This window comes from Stegodyphus dumicola, chromosome 12 (assembly GCF_044657685.1).
Source record: "Stegodyphus dumicola isolate Sdum_Otavi_A_Nest chromosome 12, ASM4465768v1".
Taxonomy (NCBI): Eukaryota; Metazoa; Arthropoda; class Arachnida; order Araneae; family Eresidae; genus Stegodyphus; species Stegodyphus dumicola.
In genome coordinates this window covers 33,387,978-33,398,151 of record NC_140779.1, presented here as the reverse complement: position 1 = coordinate 33,398,151, position 10,174 = coordinate 33,387,978, and the positions used below count along the sequence as shown (strand labels likewise).

The window sequence follows — 10,174 nt, the reverse complement described above, 5'->3', positions numbered from 1 at the left end:
TACACTATTACCCTCCAAGGGAGCAGCGCACCACCTGGATAAGACACCAGGCAGCACCGGTCGTCTAATGCTCCTACCAGTCGCTTGGGCGAGCCCGTCGCAGCGGGACATTACCCAGCAAACCCGGGGGAAAACCCCCGGGCTACTAGTACCACGCCGCGCTAGGACGTGCCAGACTCCGAGGCCAGCCAATAAGTGACCTTTCCCAGAGCCTTCAGAACCACCAAGTTCATAAATTTTATACCCCCGTGGCCGAGACTGCCTAGGTACAGATACTACCCAGTAGCTTCGTAGAGTTCTCTACGTCGACCCCCGGGGGGGGGGGAGTATCCCGCTCAAGAACTTTTGAATGGTTTAAACACTTTCGGGACGGGCGCGAAAGAGTCGAAGATGATCTACACACAGGTCGGCCGCAGTTCGTACGCACGTCAGAAGCAATTGAAAAAGTTCGATTGACTATTCGAGTACTCGCCAATTACTTCAACATGGACAAAGGGACGGTTCTGCGAATTTTGACCCAAGACCTAGGCAAACGCAAGATTTATTCCAGATTCGTTCCTCACCATTTAAGGGACGAACAAAAGCAATTGAGACTGGACTCATGTGGCGAACTTATCGACAACGCTGATGCTGATCCTGCGTTCCAGGATAGGATAGTCACGAGGGACGAGTCTTGGTGTTATCAATATCTTGAAACCAAGCGTCAAAGCTCCGAATGGCGGTCTCCAAGTTCACCAAGGCAGAAAAAACTTCCGGTTTGAAAAGTTCAAAATCAAGGTCATGGTTATCGCTTTCTTCGATTGCGATGGACTCATTAATCATGAATTTCTTCCTCCTAACATGAGTATCAATGGACAGTTCTACACAGAAGTTCTTGACCGACTTCGAAAACGAATTCGTAGAGTGGCTCCTCATTTTCAACAAAATCGGAGTTGGCTGCTGCTACATGACAATGCCCGCCCACACATTGCGTTGCCTGTGAAGCGATTCTTAGCCCAGCATGGTTTCGTTGAAATGCAGCATCCACCATACTCTCCAGACCTAGCACCTGTGGACTTTTTCATGCTTCCTAAGCTGAAAAATTCGCTAAAGGGAACAAGATTTCAGGATGTCGAAGCGTTCAAGAAAACTGTGACGTCACCATTAAAGAGCATTCCAAAAGAGGACTTTAAAACTTCTTTCCGAAATTTGCACCGCCGAGCACAGACGTGCATTACGGCTGATGGGGATTACTTTGAATCATATTAAATTGCTATGTGTTTAACCTTTTTTTCTTCTGAATTATTCCATGAATCCTGGAAATTAATAGCCGGACCTTGTATATTTACACAGCATACTGGATGGGATATTTAATGTTGGCAAAGCACTCGAGGGCTATTTGACTGAGGAAAGCCTTCTTGCAGGGCTTTCTAAGGAAATTTGGCTCGTATGCATGTTACACATAGGGAAAACCACGAAAACGCCCATATAGTCAGCCCTTTCGCAGGGATTCTAACCCCGGGAAGAACTACCAGTACCCAGCGACTTACCGCTCGGCCGCTGCTTGGCCTTTAACAGCATACGAAGAAAGCTACAGAATATAATGTTGCACTTAGCACTGTCAGTCCCGAAACTATATTTGGGAAGTCGTAAACTATTTGCAATAGTGGTTTGAAATGTTTTATTTAAGACTTACATCAAATTATTTACTGATTGCTAATATTTATAGCTAAAATAGGAAATATGTTTCGAACGGTACCCACAGATCATACACTGCTGGAGAAGAACCTAACATGCAAGGGAACAGAAAGAAATTAATTTATTATAAGATCAAAAATCAGTGTACAAAATATTTAATGCCATAAACAGATTTTGATTTCGTAAAACAATTATTAGATTATACGTCTAGAAATGCATTTGTCACTTATCAATTCATTTCAAATTTATCATGAAGTTGGAAATTAATAACAAAATTTATACTTATATCTCAGCTGTAAGCAATTAATCAATATATAGTATCTTAAACGTATTTTTAAAACTCTTTGACTTTTATATAGTCGCATGTTTACCGTGAGCATTAGCATTAGAAACTCACTATTCGCATGAAACATAAAGATAATGAAATGCTGCTGTGCCTTTGTTGAGCAGTTAAAATTTATAAACGCTTTCTTCATACTGTGATAAACTGCAAAATTCAACATTTGATTTTCTAAATTTCGGTGAAAGCAAAATTCGAAGCGCTGGAAAGAAAATCAGTGTTGATCTTAATTAATGCAGAGTACGACATGCGGTACTTTAACACCATTTACAGTAAATCAGTAAAAAAGTCATAAAATGAGAGAGATATGAGATAGTAAATTTTAGATATATTAAATTAGATAATAAATATGAAATTGTTAAGAAATGACGTTAAAATTGGTACTTATGATTATTATAATTTAATATCTAATATTATTGTATTGAATACAGAGACTGTTCGAACACTTTTTAAGAATATTTTGCTTAGCTATTAAAAGCAATCGTCTGCTTGGAAATTGTTTTTAGCCGTAACTATATTTTTGAAAGTATAAATTATCGTCTGCTACTTGACAGTTTCGTTTACGTACAAAATGGCGCTTAAAGAAGCAATGGATGAAAGCTTATGTTTGTGCTCTTTCCGATAAAAATTATTCGTACATTATTATTAAAACAGCTGTGAAAGCCATGATTTTCCTATATCTAAAACTACGATAGGCAATATTGTCATTAAGAAAGGAACAAAACATCAAAGTTTGGCTTCAAGTGGAAAAATTGTTCAAAAACATGTCCAAGGGGAAAACGGAATATTTCCAATGCTGCAAATTTTGTAGAGACAGTAGGTTGTTTTTAAAGCAGGAGAGATGAAAAATATGCAATGCTTTCGCCAGGAATCGAACCGTGGACCTCTGGAATACGCGCCCAGCGTGCAGACCACCAAACCACGAAGGCATGCTAGGAAAACAGTAGAAATACCTTATAAACGCCTCCTTTTAAAGCGCGAATGGGGTTTTCAGAGGTAGTAGGGGACCCAATCGCCAAATCCTGGGTGTGGAGAATCATCATCCACCACCTTTTTAGTTCGGGCGCCATTGTAAAGACATTAGGTTATTTTTAAAGCATGCTACGAAGGCGGTAGAAATACCTTATAATGTAAGGTCTTTTTAATTCGGGCGCCACTGTAGAGATATTAGGTTATATTTTAGTTCACAGTTAGTTTAGTTTAACATTAGGTTATACTAGGAAGGCGGGAGAAATGTAAGATCTTTAATGTTAAAAGCAAATCTTCCAAGACAAAGGGCAGTTGCAAAATCATTAAAACACTCAGTGTCAACTGCAAAGAAACCGATTAATGCTGATTAGAATCTTAAGAAGGTAAAAAAGAATAATGCGCATCGTCTTTTTCCACGAGATATCCCCGAACGCAGAACACTGTGCAGAAGTCTTTGTAAGAAATTTCATGCGAACAAAAACGTGGAAAGATATTCTCACCATAGATGAATCTTGGGTGTATTTAAATGACTACAATTAAAAGAGATCGATTTATTATCATCAACGAGTAGAAAAAAAATCTTAAAACAAGGGTTCAAAGAATATAAAGAAAGTTTTTCAGGCGGATTTATGATTGTTACTGTTTTTCCCCCTCCATATAACGGCAAATTAAAAATAAAGAGAGTGGAGAAAAATGTTAAGATCAACTCCACGCATTATCAGAAATATATTTTATACTAAATTTTCGAATATGAAATGATTTCCTTTTACCCACAGTGCCAACAGTCAGTAGAACTGAATCAAGACAAAGCAAGTAGCCATACATTAAAATCCATTCTTAATTTCCTAGAAAAATGGGACAAGAAACGAGTATCAAGGCCATACTCTTCAATCATATCCCTATTAAATCTCCTGATGGATTTTTGGACCCTACCTATGGATTTGTGTGCTTTTAGACTTTTAAGAAAGCGGATTGGACAAACGTCGACCTCCTTGGACTTTGGAAAGCTGTTCAAAAGAAATGGGGTAAAATACCTCTTCCTCTACTACGACGGCTTTATTGTATTTACTTTATTATTGTCTTGTTTGTATTGGAATTACGGCGCCGAAATTTAGTGAAGAATAAGGGTTATTAAATAGACCATTTACAACACAAAAATTGTAAGTAAAATACAGGGTTTTATAAAATTCCGGACCCATTTTGATGTTTAATAACTGATAAGGTAATAAAGATAGATTAAAATTAATGCCATAAATGGTTAGATAGACTCAAAATGTTTCATGACCCTTGTCAATGAACTTCCACGTGTGCCCCCTTCGTCGCACAGAGAATATCAAATCGATATTCAATTTCACGTTTCCTGGTACCGGCAAGCATGTCGGCATCCACAGAGGCTATTCCGGTTATAATTCTGGTTTTTAGGTCATCCATGTTCAACACTCTGCTCCTGTAAACGTTGTCTTTTACAAATCCCCCAAAGGAAAAAGTCCATAACATTGCAATAGTTGCCAAAAACAAAAGACAGAAAAATGCAATTAATAAGCAGATAATATTTAGAAAAGTATTGATATTTAGACTGGAAAATAAAATTATCTGAAATTAACCACACGCGCAGACGATATTTACAAAAGTAAAGATATTCAAACATGAAAAGGAAAATATATAAGTTATTCCATCAATAAATGCTATAAGTTTGTTTATATCTTCATTATTGTATGAGTTATTAAACATCAAAATGGGTCCGGGACTTTATAAAACACCCTGTATTTCTGTAATTACAATGAAACTCGTCTAAAAGTGTGCAAACAGCTTTTGTAATAAGCACTAAAATAAGCAATAAAAATAAGGAACTATACATTCAATATAATTAATTTATAAATAATTATGATGTATTAGATAATAAGAGATGATAGTAAAAAATATATTAGGTATAAGTATTAAATTAGGAAGTATGCACCAAATATTAAATAATAAACGCAAAATTTATAATCAGAAATATTATTAAATAATAAAATATTTATTACCGAATGATATTAGTATATTAGATAATAAATATTAAATTAAAATCGTTTGCTAAAGTGCTTAAAAAAACGCGAATCACTAAACATTTCTGCAGTGAAATATTAATTAAAAGAAGGCTTCTTATCCTTACGCCTTTATGGAAAAAAAATCAGAATTCTGCTTTGGTATTTAATGTTTTTGATTTAATGTGCAACATATTTATATTAGGAATATACAGACCTTCAGTTGTTTTTATTCTCAGAAACTCTTTTCTAACAAAGAAATGCCATTTTTCCTCATAAACTACTGAGCATAATTTTTTGCATATGTACTATAAAACTTCCATAAGAAGAAAACTTAACATTTACCTAGACTTCTGTAAAACTTTATTTTCGCTATAATGAAAATTTAATAAGGACAAATTGTATCCATTATACAATATAGGAGAATTTTTTCAAGGATTCCTTTGCATGTAATCCTAGAATTTGTTGCTCTTCCGTTACAAAATTTAATGTTTTGTTTCTTGGAAGATCATGGCATTTATATTTTATATAATCAAATCTACAGGTAATCAGTTTAAAACAAATGAATAATGGAAAATGCGGAAAGCAAAATTGAAGAAGATTCCTGCTCTTTATAATATTAATTTCTTTAATCTAAAAATAAAATTTCGTGTTGTTAAAATTTCTACTTTAACTGATACGTCATTAGTTTACAGCACGTAAAAATTCGTGATTCTAAAACTGATTCAGCTTGCAGTAACATATTTAAATTTCGAAATATATTTCAGATTAAGATTTTTTATTTACTGAGTAAGATTTTTCTTTTCCTGAAAGAAATCTTTATTTTCTCCTGAAAGAATTATTTAAATTCTTTGCAAAGGAATTTATATTTTGATGCCTGATTAAATTTTGATAATTTCAAAACATCAACAATTGTTAACAGCAAAACTGTTTAAATTTATTGCACTCATATTTCAAGTGATTTGCGTCAAAATATATTTAAAAAAAGCTTACGTATAAATGATATTTTTACAAAGTTTTAAAACAAAATATTTTCACTCCCTGCTAGTGAAGCTTCTAAAGGGAACTAATTAACATCTACATCATCTGAGCTTGGATCCATTAAAATAGCATGCACTTGGGAGAAAAATATCTGTATTGAATTCTTTCTTGTCGATACCTGCCTTTTCTGATTACTCAGCGTTACAGACGGAAAATTCCGTACAGAAGGATGGCTTTCGTATTCATAATACATGAAAATTTCTGCCAGGTTTTAATGTATCCGATTTCAAGTTGGATGTTTATTGGAAGGAAAGAAATCAAGATATAAAGTGAGAGTGTCGTTTGTTTAATTATATCAAGAAAATAGCATTTATTCCTGACATTTTGAAAAACTTTGAAATCTCAGGGATAAACCGTAAAGCTCGGAGGATTAACTGAATAGTGAGAAGCAAACATAATCTAACTGTTGTCAAGGCAGTTTATTCAATGCAAAAGTATCTGGTTATAACAGAGGTTTTGTTCTTAATAAAGTTCGAAAAGAACATGAAAGCAGTAACTTTAGAGTTGGTAGTAATCACCACCCAAATCTATGATTTTCTACCAACGTTTTGGTAGTTTTCAAAGGCCCCCCAGAAAGCGCAGAAACTTGGTGGTCGCGAGTCCAAACGCAGATCAGTCTCATTTCAGACGTCCTGTGCAGAATGGATGATAGCACCAGCAAGATGTACTTGAAGGTGTTAAAAAGTGTAGAAGTGCGAAAGAGCGATGTGGGGGCTTTATGGTGGGTGTAGCAAAAACTCCCATTCTAGTCCGCATAGATTCCAGCCAATGAATGTAGCCACATGTGGTCTTGCATTATCTTGCTGCAACATTACCCTTTTGCATCGAAACTCAGTTCAACGTTTTTCCTTGATAACAGCGTTAACACGGACTAGTATGTCACTGTACATCTTACTTTTGATGGTTTTACCTTTTTCCAGATTCTGTGTGTGAATAATGCCAGAGAAATTCCACCAGATACAAAACATGATATTCTTGGTAATCAAACTGCGCTTTGGGACACTGCGCACGAGCTCCTCGGGAGCAGACCAACCCCTTGTCCGAGCTGTGTTTTTGAAGTAAATCTACTATTCATTACAAGTGACGACCCGGTCCAGAATTTTGTCCTTGCCTTGATATTCGGGCAGATCACTGCAGGACCGTACACGGCTGACCTTATCTGCTTGAGTCCGCTATTGAGTTTGTACTTCAAGTTTATGCGATGCATAGTGCGACTAATTGACATGGTACTAACGTCTAACTCCTCAAAAAGCTCTCTGGTTGCATACTGATCTCGCAGGAGGACCTCATCAATGGTTACAGCCGAAAACATCGCGACAAAAACATCGCGGACGAAAACGTCGCGGAGAAAACAACGCAAGGCCAAAAACGTCGTGCTACAAAACATCGTGGGAGAAAACATCGCAACGAGAAAACATCGCAGTTCTAAAACATCGTGGTACAAAACATCGTCGTCGAAAATAAAGCGGTTCAAAAACTTCGCAGTTTAAAAACATCGTCGTCGAAAATATCGTGGTAAAAAATAAAGTATCTACAAATCATCGCATGACGATAACGTCGCAGACATGCTTCTTTCAGGCTTTAATAACTGTAAATGGATATTCCCATATTGATTTGTGATCGCAAGATGGAAAGAAGGATAATTTTTACTTTCATACTTTTTATTAACTAATAAATTTTTGCTGAGAAAATAAGAATGAAACTTAAGCATAGAAAATTAATGCCACTTATAGCACTTAATAGAATTTTAAACCGACATAGTTAACTAACAAAGGCCATTAATAAATCATTTTTATAAAGTTTTTAATGGTAATTTTTCATGAAAAGTATAATCTATAATTTGCATTTAATTTTTTATGCTTAAGTTTCCTTCTTACTTTTTCAGCAAACATTTATTAGTTAATAAAATATCTGAAAATAAAAATTATCCTTCTTTACATACTGCGCTCACAAATCATTATGGGAATATCCATTTTCAATAATTAAAACCTGAAAAAAGCATGTCTGCGAAGTTATCGTCATGCGATGATTTGTAGAACTTTATTTTTTACCACGGTATTTTCGACGACGATGTTTTTAAACTGCGAAGTTTTTGAACCGCTTTATTTTCGACGACGATGTATTGTAGCACGATGTTTTAGAACTGCGATGTTTTCTCTTTGCGATGTTTTCTCCCACGATGTTTTGTAGCACGACGTTTTCGCCTTGCGTTGTTTTCTCCGCGACGTTTTCTTCCGCGATGTTTTTGCCGCAATGTTATCGGCGGACACCCTCATCAATACCAGCAGGCCGGCCGAAGCGCTGTACTTCTTGAATGTCATAAGCTTGTTATTGAACTTTCGGTACCATACCTTCATAGTGTCATATGATGCAACATTAGTACTCAAATCTGTATACGTGATTTAGTGACCCTCTGTAGCTGACGTTTTGCAAGAGAACTGAAAGTAAATCATGGTTCTAATCTGGTAGAGTGATGGTTTCATTTCAGACACCCTGTACCTCAGGGATGTCAAACTCATAGGTACACTTGGGCCAAACAAACAAGGTTTAACTTTAGGCAGGCCGAAAAAAAAATCAATATTCATAGAAACGTAGATTTATTTCGAATAATACAATAATAAACATATATATATATATTTATATAGAAAAGAACAAGAAAAGTTTAATATTTACCTCCTGATACTTGACATCTCTTCTATTATCTTTCCTATTGCGGGAGAAATTTTGTTTGCAGTGATAACTTTCAACGCTGACCCAAGGTGAGCATCATTAATACGGTTTCTAATAGGAGACTTATTACCTTTCATGACTGAAAAATAACTGCTCGCACCGATAAGTGCTACCAAACATGGAAATAATTTCATATGCGAATTTTCGAGTATTTTCAAACCTGGCTGGTAAATATTTGTAAAATTCAGGCACGCCCACTTCAATGAATTTTGCTTTCAAATTTGAGTTGCATTGAATCTCGATCAGCTCCATTTGCATATGGCTGGGTACTGAGTCAATACTTATTGAGAAAAATCAAAGAAAAAAAAATTGTCTTCGAAGGAACTAAAATCATTAATTTCTCGTTTCAAATTCAGTTGTTAAATTTGCAATTTTTTCTGCGTATGTTTGATACGAACAAGTATCATCTAAACTTGATTTGTTCATGCTGCACGTCGGGAAGTGCGTCAAATCTTCATTTTTTAGTTGGTTTTCCCAAAGAACTAGTTGACAGGAACTAGCCGAAGGTAGCTGAACGCAAGCTACTCACACGCATTTGTAATTTAAGTAGTGTGTGTGTCAGCTCGCTGTAAGTAATCTAACAACACTGAATAAATTATCGTTAATTACTTAGCAGTAAACATTTCATTTTTTTCTTCGTCGATATGTTATTTTATTATTATATATTATTATTTGCCGATATAGTGACCGGGCCGCAAAAATATTTGTTGTGGGCCGCGAGTTTGACATCATTGCTGTACCTAATGATAACGATATTCTTGTACAAATTTCACAATACAGTGTTTTAAAACAAGCCTCTTTCTTTCAAATGTTAAACCTCGTTTGATAAAATACTATAACACGTCAACGTAAACTGTTTGCGCAGACGATATTTTCGCAGACTACGGTGGCGGGAAGCTTTCGATAAAACTGATATGTTTGTCCTTATGCAATCCTTTTGCTTGTAGCACTTGACAGCTATAGACTAATTTTTATAAAGCCAAATCTTACCTTAAAGGGTAATATTTTGGTACATATTCATATATCAGCCTGAAGGAAGTGTGTTCCAAATGTTGATTTCTATGAAGCAGTCCAAAAGACCCATGAACTTCCAACACGTGTCCAACATCAGACGAAATATGCATTAAAAAGCACTGCAAAATTATAAAATTATTTTTTGAGATCTCGACTTTTATTTATTTTAATACCAAACTTCTGAAGATTTATATTTATGTAGACGTAAATGTGAATGATGTCATTATTAAAAAAGTGATTATTATCAATCAAGTATTAATCATTTTCATGTACAGAAGGCTATCTCATCAAAACTAGTAATACGAACATTTATATATTTTATTTTTTTTATTTATCTACTGAGAATAAATATTTCTTTTACGACTTTCTTTGTTTATTT

The 10,174-nt window shown here is 35.2% G+C and overlaps 1 protein-coding gene across 1 annotated transcript; it reads left to right on the top strand.

Annotated features, from left to right (window-relative positions):
• Nucleotides 1-780: 780 nt before the first annotated feature.
• Nucleotides 781-1,248, top strand: LOC146993530 (histone-lysine N-methyltransferase SETMAR-like). Its single transcript, XM_085827393.1, has one exon. The coding sequence runs from the start codon at nt 781-783 to the stop codon at nt 1,246-1,248; it is 468 nt and encodes a 155-aa protein (XP_085683519.1).
• Nucleotides 1,249-10,174: the final 8,926 nt, after the last annotated feature.